The sequence below is a fragment of the Apteryx rowi genome, unplaced genomic scaffold, assembly GCF_003343035.1.
Source record: "Apteryx rowi isolate R43461 unplaced genomic scaffold, aptRow1 scaffold_100, whole genome shotgun sequence".
In the NCBI taxonomy this organism is placed as follows: Eukaryota; Metazoa; Chordata; class Aves; order Apterygiformes; family Apterygidae; genus Apteryx; species Apteryx rowi.
This window is the reverse complement of record NW_020447198.1, coordinates 452815-479744: the sequence shown is the minus strand read 5'-3', so window position 1 is coordinate 479744 and position 26930 is coordinate 452815. Positions and strand designations below refer to the sequence as shown.

The window sequence follows — 26930 nt, the reverse complement described above, 5'->3', positions numbered from 1 at the left end:
CCGCTCCGCTCCGCCCCCACCGCCGGGGCCGGCTCTGCGGCGACCGTTGGGACCGTTGGGGCCGTTAGGCCGAGCTCGCCTCAGGGGCCTTTGGGCCAGCCCGCTGCCTCACGCCAAGCGCGCTTTAGCCCAGGGGGAGCGTTTCATCCCCTGGCCGGGCCCGCACCACCAGGGGCAAGAAACCGCCTTCGGGTCTTTCGGGAGCGCTTCCAGGCGGCCTGGCGGGGAGGCAAGCGGAGGGCAGCAGCAGGCGGCAACCGGGTTCCTGCTGCCGTCGGACCGCTCCGACCACCTGCGTCACGAACGTCTCTTAAATCGGGGTGCTTCTCATSAAAATGATTTCAACAGCTTTTTGGTAGATTTCCCAGACCCCGGGCCTCACCAGGATAGCCGTGCCAAAAATTAAAATCCAAACGACCGGCAGGACACAAAGCCCAAATGATTCCCATTAGCAAAAAATACTCTTCTGCAGTTTGTTTAATAGCACATTGATAAACACGATAAGAGGCCGCTTTCATTTTAAAGAGGAAAAGGGGTTTGACAACGAAAATCCCAGGCTGTCACATGAGCCTGGCCTGGTTTTAGCGTTTTGCTGAATTGCTGAACTTCTGAGAACCCTGCCAGTGTCATTACATTCTAAAAGCAGTTTGCACCGATCATAAACTTACCAGTTACCAGTGGTGAAAGACAGTCTAGATGGGGGGCAATTTAAATACTCTTTATTTACAATGTTACAGCTTAAAAAGAAAAACTGAAAAGACAGGGATTGCTACTTKCCTGAAGGACAGACAGGAAGTCGGTGTCATCTGACATTCGTCTAAAGAAAGACTTCTCTTCATGACCTCCCTCCTTCTCCATTAGCTTCCTTTTTTGCCCCGACTCTTAGAGGACCCATTAGAACGGCTGCAGTCTCTATAATCTTCTGTAATCTAAAAGTAATGTTTGTAAAGGCTTGTTTGAGTTATTAATCACCTCTCCCAAACTTTTAAAAATAAATAATGCAAACACAGCATTGAGAGATGAGAGAGCTGCCTGGATTTTAGGGGGAACACTGATGAACTTCATTGCACGCTTTGCAGGAGGGGTGAGATGTTCCGGCAAAACTTAGCGCTCACCGTAGCCGAGACAGACGGCAGCACTGTAGAGTATCAGGGCAGAAGAAGATTTCAAGGGGAGGTTAGAAAACAGTTCTGTGAATTTCTGCAGGGATTTCTTCCCAGCCATAAGTCACTGTATGAAAAACAGGAAAATATTCTGCTTATGGAGCTAAAGGACGGCTGAAAACAGTGAAGGAAGCCTGGCTGCAAACTAAGAATGTGTTTGTTTTGCAGTCTGCAGGTTAGCGTAGAGTGACTTGGGCAAGCTCAGCTATGTTAAATTGCCTAACCCTGCACTTTGGAGCTCTGTGCAAGAAATATGTTTATGCTGTGCTGCGTTTGGCAGTGTCAGAGCACTCTCATGGAGTCGTCTGCTGGAGATCCACACATCCGCTGTGCAGTGCAATCAAAAAAAAAGGAATTCTGCCATTCTGCACCATTGAACAAGAGGAGTTTCAAGAGGCTGAGCTTAGTAAATGAGCCAAACCTAGACTGATTTGTCAAAAAACAATCACTAGAGGGCCTGTCTCTGTAGACCAGCCAACTCAAATGCTTGCTAAGGGTTAGTTAGGATCTGTGACGAAGAGCATCACTGATTAAAAGATGCTTATCCTGAACAATTACAATTAGTCGTGTTAGTCAGATTTCAACTTTTGTCTAATCCCAGACAAAATAAGATTGTTCAGCTGGAGATCAAACTTAAAACTACACATCAGTAATTTAAGGGTCAGCATCAGAATGTTATTATAGTAAAAGAAAATCTTATATGCCCCCCCTCAAAATTCAGTATTTAAGAAAATCTTATATGCCCCCCCAAAAATTCAGTATTTAGACTCATCTTACATCTCTGAATTTCCTTGAAGTGACCAATGTGCCCATTTCACCACCTGAGCCTAAAATCTGTCCTGAGCATGAGATTTATAAGTTATGGCATTAAAACAAACAAATAAATAAACAAACCATTAATCCCTGTGCCTTAATTTCTCATTTGTAAAATAGAGGTCATATTTAGCTCTCGTGCTCCTTGTCATGGTTCTCTAGTCTGCCAGCTCTTCAGATAATAACGATCTCTGGTGGATGCCTGCTAGGGTGGGGACCTCCTGTTAATCTGTGCCTCTCATTTGCAGTTCTTTTACAAATGACCCTTATGAGCATAAGAGAAACCAAAAAACATATAAAAATACAAAAGTTTAAATATAAAAAGTATGACATAAACCAAAAGCCACAAGATGCACATAAATGAGAAATGAAGGGGAAGGTCTGGTTCATTTTGGACCCTTTCCCATCACGTCCACCACCACAACCTGGGTGTAGAGCCGAGAGGGGCTAGCTCACGTTGCTGGGGCTATGTGACAGCATGGGGACCTCACTCGGAAAGGTTTTGGCTCCCCACTTCCTCATCGCCTGCCCCTCCTTCAGCCCATCTCTTGATCCACTGCGGTGCTGGAGCGCTCCCAGGCCCAGCGCAGTGCGCAGGCTCTGGGGCACGCGGAGTGGCGAGCTGAGAGGATCCATGCTGCGGTGCGAGGAAGGCAAATGGGGGTCAGGCTATGGCAAGCGAGCAGAAAGCAGCGACTCCCTGCATGCAGTCCGTATGGCTTTTGTTCTCTTCCCGGACATGTGGTTTTACCACAGATGCGTACCACATGCAGTGCACAGTCTGGATCCCGTGAGAAATACAGCTGCGCTCAGCACAGTCCCCCTCCATCCCACAGAAACCGCAGCGGGTCCTGAATTCGAATCTTCTCAGCAGAGCTGGCAACTGGGCTGTCACCACCTATTAAAATGATGTATGAGTGTCCTTTTAATGCCCTGCACAGATTTATGACTGACATTTAACAGCCTCAGAAGAAAAGGAGCTGTAAAAGGTCACACAAAGTGCATATGGACTGATCACCAAAAAAGACATGAATCAGTCTTTCTTGAGTATGTACCAATGTCTGCAGGTTGCAGCTCTGCTGTGGGGCTTGCTTTGCTGGCTGAGGAAAATCATTTTGCTTTTCAACACCTCTTTCCCATCCATAAAACAGGTGCAGTAAAATACTCTACCTTCAGTACTCCCTTTCAGATCTTACATTAGAGCGCGTTTTGAGAGTACGCAGCGTCTACAGCAAAGCGAACAATCCCCTCTTGTTCTGGGCTCTGGGAGCACATTTTTCACGTAGTCACATAATAATCTCAAGAGTTTGGGTTTGTGGTATTCCTCCTCCACTCCAAAATATGCTCACTGTGGGCTATTCACACTCAGCTATCATTCTCTCTGGGGCTTGGCTTTATTAACAAAACATGTGTTTTTCTTTTATTTGATGCTCATCTCTTTCTTCCTGAAATCCTCTCTTCTCTATGCTCTTCCAGCCATATGGGTAATTTCTCTTTCTCCAGGATGAGCAATCCCAGCTCTTGCAGCCTCTCCTCATATGACAGATTCTCCAGTCCCTTAAACATCTTCGTGGTCTGTCACCAGACATGCTTCAGTACATCCATGCCCTTCTTGTACTGGGGAGCCCAGCACTGGACCCAGCACTCCAGATGTGGCCTCACCAGGGCTGATAGGAGGGGAGAGATCACCTCTCTTGTCCTGCTGGCAGCCTAATGCAGCCCAGGATGCCGTTGGCCTTCTTTGCCGCACAGGCACTTTGCTGTTTAGAGGAGTTTTAAAGGAGTTTTAGACTATTTAGAGGAGTTCTAGAGCAGTTGCCAGCAGTTGCAAGGAGGTTGGGAAATGTTTGAGAGCTATTTTGAGGCAGTTTAGCGCTGCTTAGAGCAGTGTAGAGGAATTTTAGATAAGATTAGAGTTGTTCAGAGGGTTTTCAGAGAGGTAGAGGTTTTAAAGGAGTTTACAGTTGCTCACAGTTTTATATGGCTGATTAGAAGAGTTTTACAGCTGTTTAGATATGTTGTAGAACAGTTTAGTGCATTTCAGAGGTATTTTAGAGCTGCTTAAAGAAGTACAGACAGGTTTAGAGTCATTCTAGGGTATTTTAGAATCATTTAAATGCTTTTAAAAGATTGTTTGGAGCAGCATAATAGAGCTCTTCAAGAGTTCTTTAGAGGTGTTTGGAGCTGTCTAGTGAGGTTTTAGAGTGATGCTTAGAGAATCTTCAAGGAGTCTTAGAAGTCTAAAGGAAATTCAGAGGTCTTCAGACCAGTAAAAGGAGTTCTAGATTAGTTCAGAGGAATTTGAGAGCTGCCTAGAGGAGTTTTAGAGATGCTTAGTGCTGCTCAGAACTGTTTAGGATAGCTTAGAGGATTTCTAGAGCTGCTGAGAGCTGCTTGGAGGAGGTTTAGAGGAATGTTAGTGCAGTTTAGAGGACTTTAGCACTCTTTAAAGGAATATTATAGCTGCTCAGAACTACTCAGAACTGCCTAGAGTGCTTTTGAGGAGTTTTGGAGGAATTTTGGCGGAGTTTTAGGGCTCTTCAGAACTGTTTACAGGAAGCTTAAAGGCATTTTAAAGGTGATTATAAGTCTTCAGAGATGTTTAGAGCTATTTAGTTGCAGTTTGGAACTGACTGTAAGAGTTTTAAAGTGGTTTAGAGACCGCTCAGAGTTGTGTAAAGGCAAATTAGAGCTGTTCTGAGGCAATATAGAGATTCTTACAGCTCTTCAGAGCTGATTAGAGGACTTTTAGAGCAGTTCAGAAGAGATATACAGTGGTTTAGAGCTGCCTAGAGCAGTTTAGAGCTGTTTAGAGTTTTAGAGTACTTTAGAGGTGGTTTAGAGGCATTTAGAGCCATTCTGAGAAATTTTAGAGTTGCTTAGAGCAGCTTAGTGCTGTTCTCAGTGGTTTACAGGTGCAATAGGACTGTTCAGAGGAAATTTTGAACAGTTTAGAAGGCTTTTGTAATATTTAGAGGTGTTTTAGAAATGTCCATAGGCATTTTGGAGTTGTTTAGGGCACTGCAGCATGTCAGTAATCCTGGCCTGGGAAGTGCAGAGGTGCTATCGCCCACTGGCCCTTGGCGGCAGGGACCCGCCAGGGCCGTCTTGCGCTGGCACCAGGAGACCGGCTCCTCTGCGGGCTCCCAGGCCTCCCTCTGCCCTGGCCCTGCACCTTCTCCAGGCATTGCCTGCAACCCACAGGCTGGGAGGTAAGGAGGCCTCGCACCTCAGCCCTGGGGTTTCTCCCAGCTCATCACCTCCCCAGTACAGGGCTGGTTCAGGGTTGGGACTGTCTCCCACATCTTCTTTCGAAGCCATGAACAATGTCTCTGACTCCCCTTGCTGCCTCTGCCCCTCTCCCCCAGTCCCCAGGTGAGGGGATAGTGTTTCAAGGCAGTCTTTGCTTACCTCAGAAAGAATGAAATGAGGAAAATGATGGTAAAGTTTGTAAGGATCTCGGATATTTACAGTGATAAGGGCCATGTAATTACCAGGCAAAAAGAAAAAGAACTTGCTTTAGCCAAAATCAATATGAAAGTTATTCCACAGTGGTTTGGACATCAGCATAAGTTCAATTCAGCAGTACTATTTAATAAAACAGATAGTTACTAACCCTCTTCATCCCTCCTCTAGTGATCAGCAAATGATTGCCTGCACAGAACAAGAATTCTCCCTGAACAGTGCAAGAGAGCCTCATTAGGCTGAAACCCATCCTTTACTTTCCTTCATTTAGAAAAATTCTGCCATCTTGATGCACCAGTTTAGGGTCCACTGCAGAGTTACTGCTTCCCCTTAAGCCCACATTCGGTGCGCAATCAGCAGTGCCAATGATGTGTATGTGAATACAGGATCTTAAGGATGATGCTTCCCCCGAGAGAAAAAAGAAATGAGTCTACTGTGGCCATTTAAAATACCTCATTACTCTCCTTTATACTCACTTAAGTGCATGTCTAATGCCCAATGTATCTCTCCAATGGACAAACACATTTAGAAAAGCTTAAATGGCTGTGGGAATTTATATTCAGGAGAATATGAAAATGTGAATTCATATTCAGGAGAGAATCCAAAACCTGCACTGTAAATTCTAGGCAAGGCAGAAGTGGTGTTTAGGCTGTCTGCAGTTCTGTAAAGCTGCAGCATGCTGTGCAATGACTGGAAAAGTGTCTTTCCACTTACCACAGAAATAAGCAGTAAAGTGTCACCGGTGCCAAAGCTCAGAGGATGGCAAGGAAACCAATGAAAACAACATCAATAAAAAACAATTATAGGAATAAAAATGTGGTTTTATAGTTTTAAGCAATTTTTCCATAAGGAAAAGAAATGAACATTAATCTTAAAAGCTTATATAATTTACAGCAGAAGCTAACTTCAAACAGGAAAATTATAAACACTTAAGAAACAGATTTTTGTGGCAAAAGGCTAAACTGCAAGCAGGCTGCCATGCGTGAACATAATGGATTGACCTATCTATTAAGAACTTGCTCCATTATTTGAGTAACTGATTTGCTGAGGCTGCTTAATTACTAAAGCCAAAGGCCCTGCAACTTTCCTCCAAGGTCTGTTAAGGTTACTTTTTTTTTTATTGCTATTGTAACACTTCCAACAATTTCTACGCTGACTACAATTTACCGTCCTTGTCCTCTACTTCGACTTTCCCAACCCTTCCCTGGACCCGTCACAGTCTTGACAGTACCATCTGGATTTTCCCATCTTTCAAGCTGTGATGTGTGCAGATCTCTTTGGGCATAATTAAACCATAGCTTTGCTTCTGTTTCTCTCTGCATTAAATAAATGTATACAGATATAATCTTCTCTTAAAGACAATACACAGGTTAAAGACTATTTTTGGACCAAATATTAAGCACCCAAGCCAAAATGAGGGCAGAAGACAATACTTGTGAAAATGAAGAAATTCTGCTAAATACCAACTTGGCTGGTTGGTACTCAGAAGCTGATGAGATGCTCTCATATGTAGAGCATCTACCTCATTGTATCTGCTCTAAACCTGAAGGTGCAAAAGTCAAGAGAAATACAGAGCTCTCAGAACTTAAACTAAACTATTACACTGGCTGTCAATACTGCCTGGAAGCTCCCTAGTCTAGCTCTTCTAGAATTGAGCATAACCTGGAGGATTTTCTTGACTTAAGGCATGAGGAACTAGACACAGATATCCAGATTTCTGTCTGAAGCATATAAGATGTTTAACACACCAAGATGTTAAATTTTTAGCTTTCAAGATGTTTAAATGTTTAACATTCGCAGTAACAGTTCACTAATAGGTACTAGAGTATATTCAGATGTAAGGTTTTAGAAGTAGAAAGAGCTATCACTGTATACTGGATCCGTTAAGTGAGCTAAGATGACTCTTTTCTTGGCAACCAAGACAATTTGAAGGAATTTTGTATTTAAGTGAAACTAACCTCCAAACACAAACAATGGCTTGTGCCATCTGCTGCAGAACACAGCATCCGTTCATCTCGAGAAAGAAGAGAGAGAGAGAGAGACCAGATTCTTAAAGAATCCATCTCTGTAGGGCTTACCTGCATAATCTAAATGACAAAAATGCTCACCAAAACCCCACACCCACCACTAAAACCCCAATGCTTAACATATGGGAAAAGTTCTGGCACAATCCCTATTCACGCTATGAAGAGGCAGTACATCAGGGAAAAGTTTAGGAGACAAACCCTCAGCTATGGTAACTTGACACAAGTCCATTGGTTTTGGCTGAGCTCTGAAAGTGGCTCTTAGGACATGGCGGCCCAGTTCTGCAGTGCTAACGCTCGGTAATACTYCCTCCCACTGTGTAATTTCAGCTAAACAGGCCAGTCCTCAGAACAGGCTCCTGGATAAAAATGCCACACACCTACATCATTCATCTCTGCGAGCAGATTTTAAGGCAACCTTATTCATATTCAGGGGCGGGATTGTTTTGGGAGCACCCACAGCATTAGAGCTCTCTTGAGACAGTATGGAAGGACACTATGCAGCCCYCAGCCAGCCCAACGACTTTTCCGTGACGATGCCTCATTAATAAAGAGGATCCAGAGGTCTTCAAGAAGGGCCCCGAAATTGCCTGCTTACGGACAGATTGCATTTGTAGAGAGCAAGGGCTGCCTAGCTGGGACAGCAGATCCCAGGTCTTTGGAGTCTGGGATTTGGCAGTGATTCTTGAAGTGCTTTATAAAGTACTTATAAACATGGGGTTTATTAGTTACACTGCAGAAGTCAGCAGCTTAAGGCTCAAACCTATAGCATGGGCTATAAAGGAGAATCACCTCATAGCCTTTTGTGCTGATGTGGCTAATTGGATCAACAGGCCAGAAAGAGAAAACCTTCCTACAGCCATGCATCACGAATGCCCACACACCAACACACACATTCACAATTAGGTTGTAAGCGCTTTTGAATGGGATCCTCATTCGGCCCCGTGTTACATAATATGTACCATGGTGGTCCTCAATCTGTATCGCTGAAGTGGTATCAGAACAAAAACATCCCTAGCAAAGAGACCACCATTTTTTCAGTTATCTCTGCATGTTCTTTTAGAGAACGTGTTCCTGCCTACAAGAGCAAGCCACAAGGCATTTACCTGAAGGAGTGCTGGAAGATGCAGATGGAAAAATGATTCCTGCTGGCACTGATACTGAACTCCTGCCTTCTTCTGGAGAGCCCATCTGGCAGGTGAGACATAAGAGGTGCAGGGCTGCTACAAAGGTTGCTAACTACTTCTTTCTTCTTGTTGCTTGAGAACATTATTGTGTGGACTGTTGGTGACTTCAAACACTGGACTATCCTGTCGATAAGAAAGAGTCAGTAAGTGGCTGGTCTTCTTAAGGTTGTTTTTTCAGTTCTCTCTACAAGTAAAGTTCCCAGACAATTAACAGCGGAAATGCCTGGCTCTTTCCTCTCTTCAGATTGTAAGACACCAGAGCTGTGTTTGCAAAGGAGAATTTATATTCTCCCTCATCTTAGGCTATAGCTGTAACAATTATACTTGTTAAATACTATTAAAAAAAAMCAAAAAACAATACAGCAGACTTATGTTATGGCTTTTTTTCTAGACAAACACTGTTACCTATGTAACCTCCTTCTCGTTTCCCTGAATGAGCTGTTCTTATCTTATGGATAAAATCTCACCTTTGTTTCATCATCTTTATTCTGAGTGGAAGCTGTCAATAACAGAATGAAGATAAATTTGTAGCGGGAAGCTGAATTCACTTCATTTCTTTAGAGCACTTAGACGGAACCGCAGTCTGTGGTGTTAGGTGAGACACTAGCTTGAGTATTAATGCTGGCTTAAGAAGTTTGCTGACACAACTGCTTGTGGGGTTCAGCTGATAGCCAGATCCCTAAACAGATCTATGTTAAAAATAACCCTCATTTTGGAAAGAGGCCAAATGCAGAAAGCAGTATGTAAACCTGAGAAACAGCCCAGAGACTGGAAGCTATGGACAGAAGAGRAGAAGGTTTAGAAAGGTTTTTCATSATGGCTGGAAGAAAGGATTAGTCTAGGATTAATTCTCCAAACCATGCTCAGTGGTGTTGGAAGTAGGAAGCTTTTTATTTGGATAAGACCAGTAAATTCCATGCAACCTCTGATGATGTGAGCTGCTAGCCAAGAGTCACATACTTGGAAAGATTTTTAGATAACATTCCCACAGACCAGCTGTTGTCTCATTCACAAAAGCTATCTTGATGTTGTTATTGTGAAAAACTGATACTGATTCTAAAGCATGTACTAGAACTTGCTTTCTCACTCAAGTCAGCCATTCAAAGAAGGAGGGAGATGCAATAGTTTCAYGTAACCTTTGTGACAAATTAGCTGGCATCAGGCAAAAAGCATGCAGACAGCATCCACATACACAGTTCCAGAAAGCAAATGGTCTTCAGCCCAAGGCCAAATCAGTAGAAATGGCAACAAATTGGGGCATAGACATAAAATGTGTAGGTTAGAGCATCAGGTCTAAACACCACCTCATTACAGTTAGCACAGGTTTTATTTCCTCAATTTGCAAGGGAGAATACGGAGTCCACTCAGAACAACACTGCAGTATATTCAACTGCTTCTTTAGAAGATGGCAGACCCATGTTGCTTTGATTTCTTTGCTGGAAGTGAGAATAAGAAATATTATGGAATTTGCTAGGTTTTCTGTTTCTTTAGAGCAAAAACATCGGAGGCTCCTTCGGGAAAACAAATTTGCAGAAAACCACAGTTCTTCTAAGAACTTATAAAGAAATCTTTGCTGCCCCAGATTATTATTTGTAGTAACTATAAACATCACATGCTCAACTTCTCTGTTGGGAAGTAAGGGCTTCTGCATCATCTCCTAAGTAAGCRTTTGCAAAAGCAAAGGCCATTTATATCTGAAGAGTCTTGGTTCTTTTAAATCAGAATCATTATCAAGTGCAAGGGTAACTGATGCTCTGCGAAGCTCAGGCAGAAATGCAAAACTGCTGGGAATGTTTAGGTTGAGACCACTTGTTAGAAGGTGTGAGCAGAGACGCCCACATCCCTCTCCGACCCTCACAGGCTATTTTCTCTTACGTTTGTTTACCCCATGTTATGCTAAAGACTTGTCACAGTTATGAGTATGTGATTCAAAGCTACCGTTAACCATGCTTTAAGAATACTACAAAACACTTCCATTGAGCTCCTCCAATCCTGACACATTAGATCAATGGCAAAGATTCATCCAGGACCTGTGGAAGCAATCTGTGCGTGGCAACTTGCAATACATTTGCATGAATTTGCCAGTGGCTATAGTAATGTTGCAACAGAGCAGACGTAAGTGCTTTTATTTTAGAGCATATTGCTTAAGGTCCTGTCTGGGCTTGTTAGGGATAAGTGTAGATAGAGTCTATGGAGAAAAAAATGGAAATCACGGGTGACCATATCACAGGTTTGACCTTAATTGGATAGAAGCTACTCACCTGGAAAACCATTRCTTAAGTACAAGTTCATTACAATGATCTGCACAGAAATATTTGCTGAAAATAGTAAGGCTATGGCACAGCCACGAACTGCAAGCTTTCATAGTGCCTATGAGCTTATASTCTTATTTCTACTCCTTGACCTTGAGGCAACAGTACAGAAAAACATTGCTTTGTCAGCTATTCTACAAAATACCAGCCGAGTCCCAGATACATATATGAGACATTAAACAAAGATGTCATAGGCTACCTTTTAGATTTAATTACTGTTTAATTAGTACATTTAYGGCTCCTCTGTGGGTAACTACTCTTTAACTGATCATTTCCTTAGGGGGTGATAGTGGCCAAGGAGAGGTTGGTATTCATATAAGCAGGCTGAACCTTTATTACTGCCTTTATTTTCCCCACGCAGTAGAGACACCCAGGCAAACTAGCAGTGCCCGTATGCTAAACTTTCTTATTTTATGTGTTCAGMAAACTACTGGGACCCCAAACTGCTTAAGTGGTTCTTTAATGTTGTTTTCTGTGTAAAGGGCAAGGGGTACAGAGTTAGTGTACCCAGATTTCCCCCTATTTGGAGGTATCAGTGAGGCTGTGTGTCAGCTTCTGTCAGAATTGACCCCTGCCCAGCCCCCTAATTGTATATGGTATGGGTGCATATATAGCTACGTACAGAACACATGTCTCCATGCCTGCCCTGCTGTCTCCCCCAGCTGTTGACATGTCCTCTCAATGCATCCGTGAAAAACAAAAGAGCGATGGAAAACAACCTCTTGGGGAAAACACTGATGATTGTTCTCCAACCTCRGGCTACTCCACCAGGAACAGTTAGCTCTTTGTTGGGGACAGAAACATCAGCTGGACACATACATACTCACTGGAGATTGTTCTGGGTCTCTCTGCTTCAGAAACAAAACACACAATTCACACAAGCCCACAAAACAGTGGGCTTGTGTTTATCTACAAATTAATCACTCCCCTTTCAAGGCAATACTTCTCTGTGCACGTGATCAAGACAACTGTTGAGGCGGACCAGTGTGGTGGTTGGGTGTAGGTGGCTCTCCCTATTCTGAGAAAATAATTACTAGCATGCATTTGGCGTGGACGTTAGGGTGACAGAGGACTAACTTCACGCAAACACATACAAAGCCTTGGCATGCCTTTAGCCCCTAAGTAAAGACCRTGAAGTAACAGCTTCTGCTTCTACAAAATGCCTTGCTGATTTTCTCCTGTTTGACCTAAGCAGAACACCAGGCAAGTTCAGAGACAGTTCACTCCATAAAATAACAGTACTGAACCCACAGAGAACTGGCTCCGCGTTTCAGGCTTTAGCGTGTTCTAATAGGCTTGATTAGCAAACCCCTCTCGTTAAGAGCCACTTCTGTGACATTAGAGAGAAGTCTGCAATTACAATTTGGCATCTTTTCCCTCCACCCCATCCTGAATAGGAGTGTATCACACAGCGTGCTGGTGGAGTTCTCTGCCAGCAAAGTGTGGCTTCTGCTAAGTCATTCCCAGCTATTGATCTCAAATGTCCCAGCAAACTTGGGTGAATTTGCACAAACCATCCCAAACACAGGAGGTGTTCTCAGAACTCAAATGATATTTAATCCGTCTTATTGTGCTGGCACCTAAATATATCTGGAGCTGAAGCTGGTTACATGAAGAGTCCAGCTTCACTTTGTTTATTACAAACACAACAGGATTTCACAACAGCTTTGTATAACCCCTTTGTGCAGACAGCCAAGGGCTAAGGGGGCTGATTACTCTCAAACACTGTGCAAAACAGACAGCCCATTATAGGAGAACACTATCTTTCCTAACACGTCAGCAAAAACTTTGTAAAGATGGTGTTAGCTGTTTGCAGCCAGATTTGTACCCACCATTTTGCCCTGGCGCAAAAAGGGAAAGCTATTGCTCTGCACCATCACTCTCATGGAGTCGGGGCAGGGGTGGGGGAATGGATGGATGGACGGAGGGACGTTATTTATGTATTTATGTAATATTTGTCCTGGAGAGCAGAGAACCAAGTGCCGACTCTGACATAAGCAGGCACGGTGCCAATGAAGCCAGTGGAAGTTACACAAGGATGCAAACAGTTTATGCAGGCAGATCACATACTAGACCCAGCGCTGCCTCGTGGGCAGTAGGTGGGACTTTTGGCACTCATGTGGGAGATCTCCAGTGASACCCGGAGGAGGAGAAGGCTACGAGGTCCTGGTTTTCGTAACAGCATCTCCCACCAGTAGGGATGTGGCATGGGTGGAGTTCGATGAAACTAAAATAAACGCTGACATGCAGCRTGTAGTGAATGTGAGCAACCTCAGAAGGACAGACTGCAATAGCTAGAAGGATAAGGAGAGCTTATTCTCCAAAACGTAAGTACGTCTACTTTCTCCACTTTCTTTATACAACTAGCTGACTTGTGGAACAGCATGTTTTGGCTACGCTTGCTCACCGCTGTCAGCGTAAGAAACCTGTGAAGATGCCTGCTGCGTCTTCTGTCCCTTTGGCCCATGTGTTAGCAGCAGCAGAAAAAGCCCAGACAGATTACAGTTATATAAACATGAACAGTTGCAAATCCCAAACTTAAGCCTTACTATAGATCTAAGAATGAATTCAACTGTAAATGTTTGGAGGATTGTTCTAGGTTTGTTTGTCTTTACCTTTTTTTTTTGTTATTCCAAAAGCATTGTTTTACATAATTCAAAAATGTTCCTTAAGTGCAGTTGCCAACAGTTGTGGCCACAAAGTTGCAGCAGGCAAAGCTCTATGACAGATCTATTCAGCACTTAAAACTAGGTGAGCCAGGGAGGCATTGGGAAATACAGAGCAAGCCTGCAGCTAGTACACCAGCATGTGTTGCAATGAAGGAACATTTACTTCTCTAAGAYGAAGGTATTGCTTTACATGCAAAACAGGAGGAATGTATTTTCTATCAAGGTGTAGCAAGGAGAAACAGAGAGAGAGAAATGACTGCAAAGAAATATCATCTTTGACTTAGAATTGACAACGGATAAAATATATTTACCATAGGAATTTTCAGTATAGACTGCTCACATTTGCTTCTAATAAAACTACTGCGTTCCTGCTTTCTTGTTACGTCTCACTGATTTATTGCAATGTTAAAGTACTATTGACAAAAAGCATTTGGATAAACTAGTAAAGCTCAGTGCCGTGTAGCGGTTCCTGGTGACCAGTCCTTCTGGTAAACGCACTGAACTTGAGCAACCATGCCACAACTTCAAGMTGGGGCAGGGAGGAGGAGAGTGCCTGCTTTTAACTGCTGGCATCAGTAGCCTGCTGTGTGGTTCTCTGATGTTCCCTTGCTCTATGGTGACAACTGGAGGAGCTGCTGGAAAAAGCTTTTCAACATATGAGTGCTCTCTGCACTGCAGATTTTAACGGTTATAAGTGAAACCAGTTCCAGCAATTTCACTTTTTTGGTAAAAGCTTTTCACCCTGATAGATTCCAAAGTGAAAAGCATTGGCCGCGTCTAAACCAGGGTACAGCAGGGGATTAACAGTGTTCAACAATAGTCTACAGCAGGATATGTCTGCAAGTGTTAATAAATACTGTCTTCACGTGAAGCTCTCAGAGGGCCCTAAGAAAGGGGAAATGGACAAGAAAGTAATTGGCCAGCACAAGGCAGTTCTTGATTTTTGCAAAAAAAGCCATGTTCTTACATTCACAAACTGTCACATTAAAGATGGGGGCAGAGGAATGAAAAATAACCTCAAAATGTGTTTTGCCACCCAAGAAACATGCAATTAAATCATATTCCAGAAGGACAAYGTACTATCAAGCCCTGACCTAAGAATCAAGATAACCGCTGAATCAACAACATGCTGTCTTTGCTATGCACAAATCATGCTAAGGAGAGTTTGSAACAGAAAGCAGAAACTTCTTCAGAATGCATTACTGTTTGCTTGGTATTGACAAATATCATAAACTGACCCTTCTAAAATCTCAAGATTTAACCAGATATGACTATACAAATATTGATTTTGATTTTTTTTTGCTTGCTTTGTTTTGGGGCAGCGAGGGGGAGTTTTCATGTTTTCAGTCTTTTCCTTTCTAGAATGAAGGCTAGGAAAGTAGRTATGTACTCATAAATGCACAAAATCTTATTTAGTCACAGGACCACAGGGGCTAAGGCTTTAAGAAAGACATCAGCTATTATTAGATGCCCCAATAAAATTATGGGCACCATCAGTACTAGAATACCCATCAATATCAGTACCTTTTCATCCAGGAGCAAAGTGCTTGAACATCTCAAGTCCATTTTACTTACGGAGTCGCACAAAACTGCCACTTGCAGAATCTCAAGCTTGTTTGGCAGCCAGGAAATGCCCTCACTTCACAGAGGAGCGAAGGCAGCATATTCTGAAAGATGAATGCTCCCATATCAGTCTTCTGGTGGTTTCATTGTCTTGGTTCTCTGTTGGTTTCTCCAGGGCTAACAGGATTCCAGCTCTTTTCRTTTTTGTTAAATCATTGGGAACAAGCAGTAGAAGTCAGGCCTTTCACAGTTTCAGAGACAACTGCCTTTTGGAAAGCTCYTGTCTCCTGCCTGAATTCTTCCAGTCACTTCTCATTGCAGCAGGTATTACCGAAAGGTTGGAGACTAGAGACTGAGGAAAATGCTTCCATGATCAGGCACAAAAGCCTCCGTGCTTTGTTCTGTCCTATTTATAACATGTTGATCAGGAAGAGGCCAATGAACTGTGTCTGCATTTCAGCTCCGGCAAGATGATCAAATCCTTCAAGCAAACATTTCTGTCCCTGGATCTGCAGTCCCCTCGGTGGAGCTCAGCAGAGACTGTGGTAATGGCTAAGGGCTAGGGGTGCAAACAAAGYTCTCTGCAGCCAGGGTGCTGCAGAGCTAAGGTGCATTTGGTGTTCTCCATCTGAGCATGGAGAAGCTTGGAAGCGTTACTACAAAAGCTGGTCACTCCTAATTGGGAGAGGGACGCCAGGGTAGGGTGGGGAGGAATGAGCTGGGAYAAATGCCACAGAGGTACCCTATAAAGGGTTAATTAGGACACAGTACTTGTGCAGAAAGGAAATGAAGTATTTAAAAGCTCTGAGGAGCTCAGGCAGCACTGCATGGTTTTCCAAAGGACGCATCAGTTTGATGTTGGAAATACACCTGGAGTCTGCAGCTAATTGGCAGCCCACAGTTACCTGATCRCAATACTACTTTCATGCCGATTTGGGAGGAGCAGCTGTTCATTTGTCATCTTCTGAATTCACCCTCATGGTTACTGTCATTTTTGCTACTTTTCAGGCAAGGGATTACGAACTGCGTCAGTACGAGACAGCCAAGTGGGTTAGCACTGTCATTAGGGGAGAGACCCAGAAGGAGGCGATGCGCCAGGGCTTCTGGAAACTCTTCCACTATATCCAAGGGAAGAATGAGAAAGGTATGATGCCATGCTGGTTTGGAACTGCAAGAGGTATAAATGGGAGATGAAGCTGAGTAGCACACGGCATTAGAGGAGCTGGGCCACACAGCAGGTTCCCTTTCCTCATCTAACACCCATTTGTCTCCTTTAGGCCATTATGTCCTCTCTCCRGAGTCTCCCAGGGCCATGCTACCTGGCATAAACATGAGCAACGAGTGCAAAGCTTAAAAGGACTGCATAGGATGAGAGCAGCTGCAGCCTGAACAGGGGTCCAGTCAGTATGGAAAGGACTAGGGAGATATGGAGAGATGAAAAAGAAGGGTGGGCAGTAGTGCCTTCCCTTCATGAATTCGTAGAAAGGCTGTTCAGCAGCAGTGCTGTGAGGCTGCTTTGGCATCTGCCCTTACAGCAGCATTCAGCCAGTCTCTACTTGCACCTGAACAGATTCTTTATTTTCCTCTAGAAATGAAGATTGATATGACTGTCCCAGTGACATGTCTGATAAAGTCTGGCTGTGCAGACTTCAAGGTCTCTTTCTTTTTGCCATTTGAACATCAGGACTCCCCACCACAGCCCACTGACTCAGATGTGTTYGTTGAAGAGCGAAAGGGAACAGACATCTTTGTCAGGTGAGCAGCATCAGCACACCTCAGATGAGGGTAGCTACTGAAAGGGGTCTATCTATAAAGAGTGTGGAATATTCTTACTCACAGCTGATTTCCTACTCCGAGTAATGCACAGACCCTGCTGGTTAGAGCCTGAAGCTTAGACTGGCAAAGCTAGGGTATTTGGAAATTGTTCTCTTCTACCTTTGGTATGGGTATACAAAGTCCCCTTGGGGGTCCTGCTGAGAACAAAGAACTGGCTGTAAGCTTTAAGACACTCCTTTTTCCTCAGAGTCCCAAATTCTCTGTTGAGGGGGTTTTATACAAGTGTAGCCTACAGAATCCTTGCTYTGGGCACATTCCCTGTGCTACAAAAGAGCTAAATCCCTTTTCAGCCAACCCTTACTTGTAGTCTCAATCCCATGAAAACCACAGGGCAGGTGTTTATAGAAAAGCACCTTAAAAAGTTACATCTGCCCCTCTCTGTATGTGTTAAAGCCAGAGCCAGTCTGTGTCAGCTCATGCTCTTGGAATTGCCAGCAACCTAGATAGTATTTTTGACAACCTAACCTTTCAAATTAGCATAGATAGCCATACACTCCCTGACCAGTTCTGCATAGCTTAATAACCAGTTTGCAGAGGAACAGCTCAGACACTGCATGTTTCGGAAGCCTGATGTTTCTCTTCTGCAGAAACAAAGCAGGGAACACACTTTGGACTCTAGCTTGAACTCCTACAGAGCTGACAAAACCCCTCCCCTCTCACTTCCTCCAGGTCCTTTGGTGGTTTTGCCTCACCAGAGAAATATGCAGAGGAAGCTGAAGTATTGGCCAGAATCCTGAGAAACAGAGGCCAACTATTCCATGAAGACTTCTTCTACACTGCAGGCTATGACAGTCCCTTCAAGCTCTTCAACAGGCACAATGAAGTGTGGTATTTTAAGAAGTAATACAAGGGAAAAATAGTAAGAAGCTACTAATCAGTTCTGGATGAGAACAGGCCTCACTATCAGCTCTTGCTTTAGTGCAGAAGAGACTAAATTTGCACATGGACACAGAAGCATCTCTAATGCTTTTTATCTAGGATGGAAGACTACTCTGGCTAAAAAGATCTCAGCTCTCCTTTTTACAAGATGAAACTTAAATTCAGGTAGCTCATACCAGTTGGGGGAGTTGGATGGAGATGATTCAATTCCATTCCTTCCACTGAAAAATTCTGGGAAAATCTTGTGATCTGAAAACATTCCTACAGTACAGTTTAGATATCTAGTTCTACTTCTCATTAGAAGTGCTACACCTGTATTGTTCAAGTGTTATAGAGAGCAAGCTCTTCAGAGCTGACTTCCCATATTGATCTCACTCTTGAGACAACASAGGGGGCACATTAAAGCACTTTTCAGAGAAGAAACCTGGCATTAATGAGTTTTGGAAAGCAGCAACGTCATAGCAGGCTCTATTGCCTCCTAAGTATTAGTACTACTTTTTTTTTTAAACAGGGTTATCAAAATCCCCAATCTTTCTGCTCATACTTTTCTTCCTAGTAGAGGCTGCATGCAGTCCTATCCTGGACTAATGCCAGTGACCAGATGAGACTGAGAAGCCAGGGGAGAAAGGCTAAGCGTCCAAGCTGTATGCTTTCTTTGTGCACCTCTACTGTAGGTTCATAAGYGACTCCTTGCCTTTATGGTACTTTCATAGTTTGTTTTTGAAATATACCTGTTTTATAGGTGAAAGAGCTCAACATTAAGCGCTACTTCAATTACTTAGCTTTGCCCAAATCTATGCATGATTCAAGCCAACTGCTCTGCCTTAACACTAGCAATAACAGAATGTCTGACACCCTGCAAGTTGGAAGACACTCGCAGAACTCCTGCTTCCTTGCATTAATTTACTCTGCCCTAAATCAAGCTTTTGAAGCTTTCATAAAATAGCCTGGAGCTTCAACAGCAAGCTATTCAAGACAGAAAGCAGTTCACAACAACAGGCAGAGTTTACAATATTTTTTTTATTGGCTTCAATCAGTATCAGATATTACCACCACAAAGCCTTGGCTTTTTTACTGCTGTTCATGGAGCGCAACCCTTTGTTCTGCAATCTTCCACCTATTAAGACAGACATGGGAACTGTTATAGGGCACCAAACTGACAAGAAGCTTGCTGGGAACAACTCAGACCTTAGATTTTCATCTCTGTTCAGAGAGAGAGTTCAAGCTAAGGTTGTAATCATCACGTGTTCCAGCAAAGAAATTTCAGTATTACCGTAGTCAGGTATACTCACCTTTTTTGTTCCTCATATAGTAGTTTCAAAGCTGCCTCCCAACCTAAATCAAGAAAACAGGCTTAACATGTGCAGTAGCACAACTGCAAAAAGCTTCTTTCAGAAGCTGTGTAACCTCAGAAAGAATGGAACGGAAATGGGTGATATCACAGTAATTCATCTGGCAGAATCAAATTTCATCACTGGCTACAAATATTCCCCAAAGTTCTTTAGGAAAAAATTAATCTGTTGTGTGATCTTACCTAATGAAGCTGCAGACAGAACAGTCCTTTCCTGAGGAAGAACGGAATTGTTTTAGAACAGCAAACATCACTATATGCAAGCTTAATTATACATCTATGAAATTGTATTTACCAAACTAAKTACAGCTTAAAGGAGGTTACATTTCAGCTGACAACAGCTTCCAATTATAGCATTTAAACATGGATTTATAAAGCTTACAAATCCTAGATGAATTTGAAATACAGAATTACTAACATTAGAAGACTAACATTAGAAGAATCAGGATAAAGCACATAGCTACTAGTTTGTGATACTGCCCCTCCCCAAAGTTTTATTCAATTACAATGAGTTTTGATACCTAAAATACAAGTTCCATAGAACTCTTATCTTGAAAACCTATCCTCAAAAGTGAAAGCCAGTCTACAGAAGGAAACAAGTTTTTATAGTAATCAGCTAGAACTCTAACTTAATCCTAAATTTGTTTACAACCAACATARCCAAGATGATCACTATTCAAGTAATAATTTTTGCCAGCTACAGGATACGGGTTTGTTTTTTTAATTGAAGGGCAGCAGTGTTGCACTGTCAGTCCATAGAATAGCCAGATACATCAGACAGGAGTGATGTGTTTGTTACCGTGCATTCTGCTGAACTATGTTACCAATGTTGTATTGGCTGAAATGGCCTCATCACTGATTCAGTTTATTACTTCCACTGGGTGAAGACATCAAGCAATAAAAGCCTTTTTTTAGTCACCAAGGCCACATCTTTTGTTCACACAAACAGAACTCTACATGAAGTTCACCAGTGCTTACAGTTCAGGGACTGGGAAGGTACCAAGTCYGCCCTGAAAGAGCCCTTCCTATTAAAGTCTAATTCAGAGCTACACAGAAGCTAATTCTTGCTTGGTGGATATCGGGTTTATCCCCACAGTAAGTACAAGTGGAAGGTTGATGATAAAGGCATACAAATCAGACCCATTATAGTATTATCTTCAGGCACTACTAGCTAGGCATTCACCCTAAAGGCAGTATTTCACCAGTTATCAAACCCCACAGTCTGCATAATTGTACTCTACTCTTACCTCAGGCAGAAGCTAGTCTTGCTTCACACACATTTCCCATGGGCGTCACCCTGTAACAAGTGAATTTTTATTAACGCTCTCCTTGGCGACATTTCAGGAGTTAGTTTGAGCGTATGTACTGTTTCAGTGTAAGWGTCCTCCTCAGCCTCTTTCAGAGAGATTCCCATTGCTTAGAACTAATCATCATGAACAGTACACGCTTAGAGAAGCTTCACGTTCTGTTGCTTTTGTTTCTCCTTACTGGAGGAGCTGATCTCAGCATTTCAGACCTTACCACTAACTGCATCTTCACTCACATCACGCAACAGCTTTAATCCAGCCATTCAGATAAACAATTTACCCGATTACTCCAACTATTTAAGGTCAATGCTACTCTTTACAAAGGCCCACTGTATAATTTAACCAAGTGGTGTTTTGGGTCATCAGTAGTCCTGATGCTAGCTTTGCACAGTCAGGTTATCACACACYATCTTTCTCATCAACTAGAAATTCAAGCAGTGCACAGCAGTTGCATATTGCAGCTGGTCCACACTGTCTTTTCAGTTATGGAAAGCAACTGACATTCCTAAGTACTAAAAAAGTTTATGGCAAATGCAAAACAAGCAGCTTACCATGTACAAGCATACTGCTATGAAGTGTCTGGCAGTTCTTCCATTATCAAATCTAAGATATACACATAAGAAAAYAAAATTTCAGTACAATGTTCATGTTACTTTAGAACCTCCATGTTAAGATTCTCAGAAACCCCTTTGTCCACTACTGTTAGYCATCACTGTCTCTTATCACAGTCTTTGTTGGTTCTAGACATGGATTGAAGCAACCGGTGTTCATGAATGTATACAGCAGACTAACATATGTTCTGATGGCAGCCAGAAGCGGCACTCATGTTCCACCAGCTCTGCTCCAGTAAAAGGAAAGCAGGTTACCTCTCACATGCTCTCCTCTATAGGAAGAGCAGACAGAAGAACTTAACCAGTATCATTCTTTATTCCCGCTACAGATCAAATRATGTTTCTGTTGTCTATGCTTCCTGTGCGGACTGACAACTTTATCATAGCTTGACACACCAGTAAAGCCAAATGCCAAGCACTTCCAAAAGCTAGCTTGAAGGGCAAAACAYGGATCTTTCAGTAAGCAGCATACAAGCAGTTTTCTACTATTTGGATACGGTACATTTGATCTGTACTGCCGGACAAGTGTTTCTAAGTGTTTCTTATCCCTCATTGTAACATTAAAATGTCACTTGGCATACTTTGAGATCTAGAACTCTTTCCACACCATACTGAAGTTATGTAACTGAAAGTCACATCCAAGTAATAAGGAAAAAAATTGAGTAATGAGGACAGCTGGTTAACCTGAAGGAGTTTAGAATTTAAACACAGGCACTGTTCAAGACACCTTTTCCCATTAGAAGCCCTAAAGACAGTAATTTTGCATCTCTAAGATAAGTGACAGACCATCACCTASGAACCAATGTTCATCAGTCCGAGAGTAAAAGCATTCTTACCCAGAGATTGTCAACCAACCCCACAAAACCTCAAAGAAGGGTTGTTCCCCCTTATCCACAGCCACACAGGTTTCCCTCCCATTTCAARCAGTCTATTACTATATTGCCACCACATTTACAGCTACTGCCACTTACAGGGTCTTTCAGTAAAGAATAGTCCACATTACTGCTTTCAGGTCAGACATTTGACAACATCATTATAACCCTGTAAGACACCCGCCTACAGAATTTCCACATTCTTAGCAGAGTACTCAAAACACTGAGTCCCAAAATATGAGACTGAGCCCACAACACTTTGGGTAAGTGAACCCTGCAGGCTAACCTGTATCMGTTGGTAGAAGTAAAAAGCAAGAAAGTCCACAAGGAACTTCCTGCAGCTGCAAAATGGGATTACAATCACATCAAGTAGTTATGACCCAGTACGACCAGTCTGCTGGCAACTTACATTTGCTGGTAACGCTACCAACTGCATGGCTTAACAGCTCCACATTAGTCCTGCAACAAAATGAAGAGTCAGGACAACCCACAAACCACCACAGAAAAACAAGATCTAGYCAGATGCCTGAAGTCAGATAGAGCTAATTGCAGACCTCCATGATTGAAGTCAGTTTATTCACATCTCATCACACAGGCAGCCTTCACTGTCAGTCACGGGACAGCTATCTACTTTAGGCTAAAGTTGGTATGGGGAAGAGGGCAAATACCCAAATAGCGTTATCACAGCAACTTAATGAGCTCACAGGCACACAGTGAAGTAATAGTTTAGCACAAACTACTCTGCCAAGGTAGGGCCTTATCCAGCAGTTCTCCCCTTAGGCATCCTATTTTTAACCGAGATGCAAGCAGCAGCCAACATCAGCTCCCCTTAGCTTACACATAGCTTAAGAGTTCATTTCACAGGCATATTCTAGGCATATTTTTACCCTAGTACTTGCAAAGTTAGAAGTACTTACATCATGACCAGAAACACTTTGAAAGCCTGTAAAGGAAGAGTTACTGTTAGACAGGCTCCAGTAGAAAGTTCTAGCATAAGAACAACAGTTCTAGTAAAAGACTGTATCAGTGTTTAGTCAAGTTTTATCCTCATTGGGATCAGAGACCTGATTCAACATCATTTACAGCAGTTTGTTACACTCCCCATCCCCAAGGAAATCTCATAAGCTATCTCCCAGTACTCTCCAACATCTTTCAAAAGTTCTCAACTCCAGAGACTGCTAAAATTGCAGAAATGAGAGAACTTCTAAATTGCAGAGTTCAGTGATATGAACTTTGTGCAAACACTGAAGCTGGTATAACCCAGGAAAAGCATTTCASATAGATTGATAGTATTGTTGCATTCACCATTCAAGGCATTTAGTTTTGTCAGAAATATTCTAAAATTCTTTAGAACKCCACAAAACAATTACTTAATGCTTTTACTGCAAAGCACAGAAAATCTGTCCTCAAAAGCACATTTAGACAGGGTATTGGTATCTCTGCTTTGGATTTTCCAGAACCACAATGTAGGCCCTCCTATCTCCAAATCTCAGCTCTCAAGCTCAAATTAACAGCAGCACTGTAGCAGACTTATTACACAAATGCAGCACAGTCAAACGTAGTATCCATCCTAAAATATGTTCTACAATTACCTTCAGTTAGGAAGGCCTTGTCTTCACCAACAGCAGTTGAAAATTTCTTGCGCTAGACACAGGCATCCTACATCCTTCTGTCCAGAGCAGCCTGCAAAGCAACAGTACTTATAGYACTTGGAGCACTAATATCTGATGAACCAAAATTTTAAGTTACCGAAATAGTTAGCAAATTGATTCCACTGTGTTTGTGGTTAATTTCACAAGAACAACATATTCTTACATTCTATTTATCTGACTAATTTTTTTAATGATTAGCCCATTTCCTGATGTTTTGAGACAAATTTAAGACATTCACAGGCAAAGGAAAGTAGTATTTCATTCTCAGCTCCCTATATTAACTCTCCACCAAACTTAGCCTAAGATACAGGAGGCTGCATCAGATAGGAGCGAAAGACAATAACAGCGTGATCATCACAGGTCATCTGTTGAACTATGTTGTCATCATATGCAGCCTTCACAGATCAGGGATATACATTTTTTTTAATAGATTTAAGCAATACAGTACTTACCTTGCACAGCTTAAGGCTTCATCTTCCAGTGCCTGCAAAAAAAAGGAAAATGAGATTTCCTTAGCCTTCTTGGCATGAGCTAGATCTCCTAGGAAGATATCASAACAGCTAGATACATCAGATAGGAGCGAAAGACAAAACTCTGTTCATCACAGGATATTCTGCTGAACTATGTTATCATCAYTGTATCTGCTTTGGAATAATTGTTCCAAACTACCATTTCTTGTGATARCTTTGAGCAAAATAGAAGTCRTCTGAATAAAACATGTCAAGAAATATTCAAGAGTCTTTTSAATATTGGCAAATATTAATCATTTCCTGTGTATTAGTGGAATTAATCCCAAAGCACTTCCATTTTACACATCCAAACCTTTTCGCTACATTTTTTCAGCAGCTCCACAGAAAAAGATCCATGGATTTTTATGAAGTTTCTTACCAGTTAACGTTTCTTTCATAAGTCTTCCAAGCGCATGAATCGAGTCCTGGAAAAGAAAAAACAGCTTGTGAAATCTATGTTCAGGAGCCAAAACATCAGGGAGGATTCTCAGCTGTTGTGCCTCTCAGATGGAAATGATGGTGGTAGAAGTTCTCATCATTCTCTTGGTCAAGAGTAGCAAATAAATGTCATCATTGTGGCACCAGAAGGAGAACTTAACTCAGGGGATAAAGCTTGCCTACTGATGTTAGTAAAAAATTAGAAATTTTATCTACATGAACCAGAAGTCCTCCAATCCCATTTCACRCTCAATTTTCAAAAAGATTTTTACCTGTGAAGTAGCAGCAAGTYTCCATCTTTGGTGGCAGATCTGGAAGAGATACAAGAGATTCAAACACCAGAAAMACTAAGCAAGGTATTTTTGGTAGTGACACTAACAGAAAAAGCCTCAGGATGGAGTTTTCAGAAATCACTTCTGTCCACTACTCTTAAAATGAAAACATCACAGGCTCTCCAATTTAGTGAGTTAACATCAATTCATATAGTTGCAGGCACTTTTGGGGATAGACATCTGACACTTTTTTCCAAATAACAAGCCACCCATTGCTATGGATGGTGAAATAGCAGTAATGGAAAAAAGAATGAGTATTTACTCGTTTATTCTTGCATCTAGTTAGAGACTTTTCCTAGAGGAAGAATGAAGACTGCCTGAAAGGACATCACAAGCAGTTACTAAATTATCAATTTCCTGAAATACCAGAGTACTCCAGCCTAGTTGCTAAAAGTGTACCTACACAGTAGGCACAGTGTTTTGCAATTTAAATCCCACATTTCAGAAGCATTGCCTACCTGTTTTGAGCCACAGGAGAGGAAAGAGTTTACTTGCAGCATCTTATCTGGAAAGAAAAGAGTATCCATTAGTTTTTTCTTCAAAGACTGGAGATACTATGGTCACAGAAAGAAATATTCACAACACTAAACTAAAATGTATATTCTCTTTTCAAAAATACAAGTAAAATTCCAACTCTTCTGAGATAAGGCTACAAAAATAATTGCTGATCCCTGTTTTTAAGCACTGAAATCTAGCCAACAGGAGCAGGACAAAAACGACTAAACTGGATTTTCCACAGCTTTAATTCTAGTGTCTAAGCATCTAGTCAGCCCTGCAGCCATTAACTTAGTTTGGCTGCTCAGAAAGGACCACGTGGGGTTTCGGCCATGCCAGATATGCCACTACACAGTATTCCATGGCCAGCTCAGATATGTTGGCATTCATCAGCTTCTCAGATGTCCCTACCAACACAGTTTTCATCATGTGCAGGCACATGGAAGGCAAGTCAGTGACCTATGATACTACTTTGTTAACATGGAAGTTTGATGCCTGTAACACTTAAAAGCCCGTTATCCAGAGCAAGTGACATGAGAAAAAGTGACTCTGCATTTACAAGTGGACTGTGCTGCAGCACACTGCCTCCACTTTCCCCATCAGTAAAGGGCTCTCCCCAGCCTGGCATCAGCTTCTGATTAAYAACTTATGGATAGCAACACAACCCTTAATCCTACCACAAAACCACTATTACACTTTGCACAGCATTTTCCACGTACTGGTCAAAAGCATTTCCCTAAAAGCCTCTTGCACAGCAAAAAAAGGGTGAGCATTTCCCATTTAAAAAATTGCTCCCAAATCACACCTCACAACTGCAGGCAACACGCTGCTTCTGACCACACATCCCAGAGCTGTTACCACAGCCCAGCCTTGAGCAAGAACCCCAGAAGCACTGCTGCCCCCAGACCAGTATAAACTGGGGGTTYTGCCCACAAAAAGACACATACACACAGCCCAGACCGCAAGCTCTGCCACCCCACAGCGCCACATAGTCCCCCCTACAGCACTGCATGGCAGGGGGTGCGTGTGTGTGTCCACGATGGGCCTCCAAGCAGGGACTCCATGGGGTGCCCCCATCTCCACGCAGGCCCCACCGCTCCCTCCCACTCACCCCGTGGGACACACGTGTGGGACCTAAACGGAGTGCCAACTCACACACCCCCGTCGCGGGTCCTCCACAGGCCACCCCGCACTCACACACTTCCCCTCACGGATGAGACCTGCACACGCCACTACTGCACGCACACCTCCCCTCGCGGGGGGGCCCACGTAGCCCCCTCCCCGTGGAGGACTCCACAGGGGAGCCCTTCCACAACCCCTCCATGGGGCCTCCACAGGGAGCCCCCCCACGCACAACCCCTCCCTCGTGGGGCCTGTGCTTCCCCCCCCCCCACCTCCCTCGTGGGGCCTCTGCCCTCCCCCATACACACAACCCCCCTCGCAGGGCTCTGC

The 26930-nt window shown here is 42.9% G+C and overlaps 2 protein-coding genes, 1 long non-coding RNA gene and 8 other non-coding genes across 16 annotated transcripts in view; 1 reads left to right on the top strand and 10 right to left on the bottom strand.

Annotated features, from left to right (window-relative positions):
- DHX9 (DExH-box helicase 9) overlaps window positions 1-8661 on the bottom strand; it is a 50586-nt gene extending 41925 nt beyond the window's left edge. Inside the window, exons 1-3 of one of the 6 annotated variants that reach the window (XM_026062231.1) lie at window positions 8572-8657; window positions 2741-2874; window positions 778-2241 (exon numbers count right to left, since the gene is read on the bottom strand). In XM_026062231.1, the coding sequence (XP_025918016.1) occupies window positions 778-839 (62 nt within the window). In that variant the 5' untranslated portion in view covers window positions 840-2241; window positions 2741-2874; window positions 8572-8657. Of the gene's footprint in view, window positions 1-777; window positions 2242-2740; window positions 2875-6155; window positions 6184-8571 lie in introns of those variants that run through there. The other 5 variants (XM_026062262.1, XM_026062251.1, XM_026062272.1 and 2 more) reach the window with 5 other exon arrangements.
- Window positions 8662-15339: 6678 nt separating this feature from the next.
- HEBP2 (heme binding protein 2) lies at window positions 15340-18286 on the top strand. The gene is made up of 4 exons (XM_026062309.1): window positions 15340-15741; window positions 16205-16340; window positions 16786-16951; window positions 17702-18286. Exons 1-4 carry the CDS (start codon window positions 15667-15669, stop codon window positions 17874-17876), a joined length of 552 nt encoding a protein of 183 aa, XP_025918094.1. The 5' UTR covers window positions 15340-15666; the 3' UTR covers window positions 17877-18286.
- A 625-nt stretch (window positions 18287-18911) lies between these two features.
- Window positions 18912-24941, bottom strand: LOC112964590. Its single transcript, XR_003253014.1, has 11 exons — window positions 24924-24941; window positions 24593-24638; window positions 24157-24188; window positions 23645-23735; window positions 22970-22995; window positions 22462-22511; window positions 21121-21172; window positions 20510-20559; window positions 19446-19476; window positions 19204-19246; window positions 18912-19028 (listed from the first exon to the last, which is right to left on the bottom strand). It is a non-coding gene; the product is annotated as an uncharacterized LOC112964590 (long non-coding RNA).
- LOC112964780 lies at window positions 19316-19391 on the bottom strand. The gene has a single exon (XR_003253077.1). It is a non-coding gene; the product is annotated as a small nucleolar RNA SNORD47 (small nucleolar RNA).
- LOC112964776 lies at window positions 20626-20704 on the bottom strand. Its single transcript, XR_003253076.1, has one exon. It is a non-coding gene; the product is annotated as a small nucleolar RNA SNORD79 (small nucleolar RNA).
- Window positions 22156-22219, bottom strand: LOC112964766. The gene has a single exon (XR_003253073.1). It is a non-coding gene; the product is annotated as a small nucleolar RNA SNORD78 (small nucleolar RNA).
- Window positions 24016-24101, bottom strand: LOC112964791. Its single transcript, XR_003253080.1, has one exon. It is a non-coding gene; the product is annotated as a small nucleolar RNA snR60/Z15/Z230/Z193/J17 (small nucleolar RNA).
- On the bottom strand, window positions 24266-24348 carry LOC112964760. Its single transcript, XR_003253072.1, has one exon. It is a non-coding gene; the product is annotated as a small nucleolar RNA snR60/Z15/Z230/Z193/J17 (small nucleolar RNA).
- On the bottom strand, window positions 24711-24794 carry LOC112964758. Its single transcript, XR_003253070.1, has one exon. It is a non-coding gene; the product is annotated as a small nucleolar RNA SNORD24 (small nucleolar RNA).
- A 95-nt stretch (window positions 24942-25036) lies between the features above and the next one.
- LOC112964772 lies at window positions 25037-25103 on the bottom strand. Its single transcript, XR_003253075.1, has one exon. It is a non-coding gene; the product is annotated as a small nucleolar RNA SNORD75 (small nucleolar RNA).
- Window positions 25104-25839: 736 nt separating this feature from the next.
- Window positions 25840-25919, bottom strand: LOC112964787. Its single transcript, XR_003253079.1, has one exon. It is a non-coding gene; the product is annotated as a small nucleolar RNA SNORD74 (small nucleolar RNA).
- Window positions 25920-26930: the final 1011 nt, after the last annotated feature.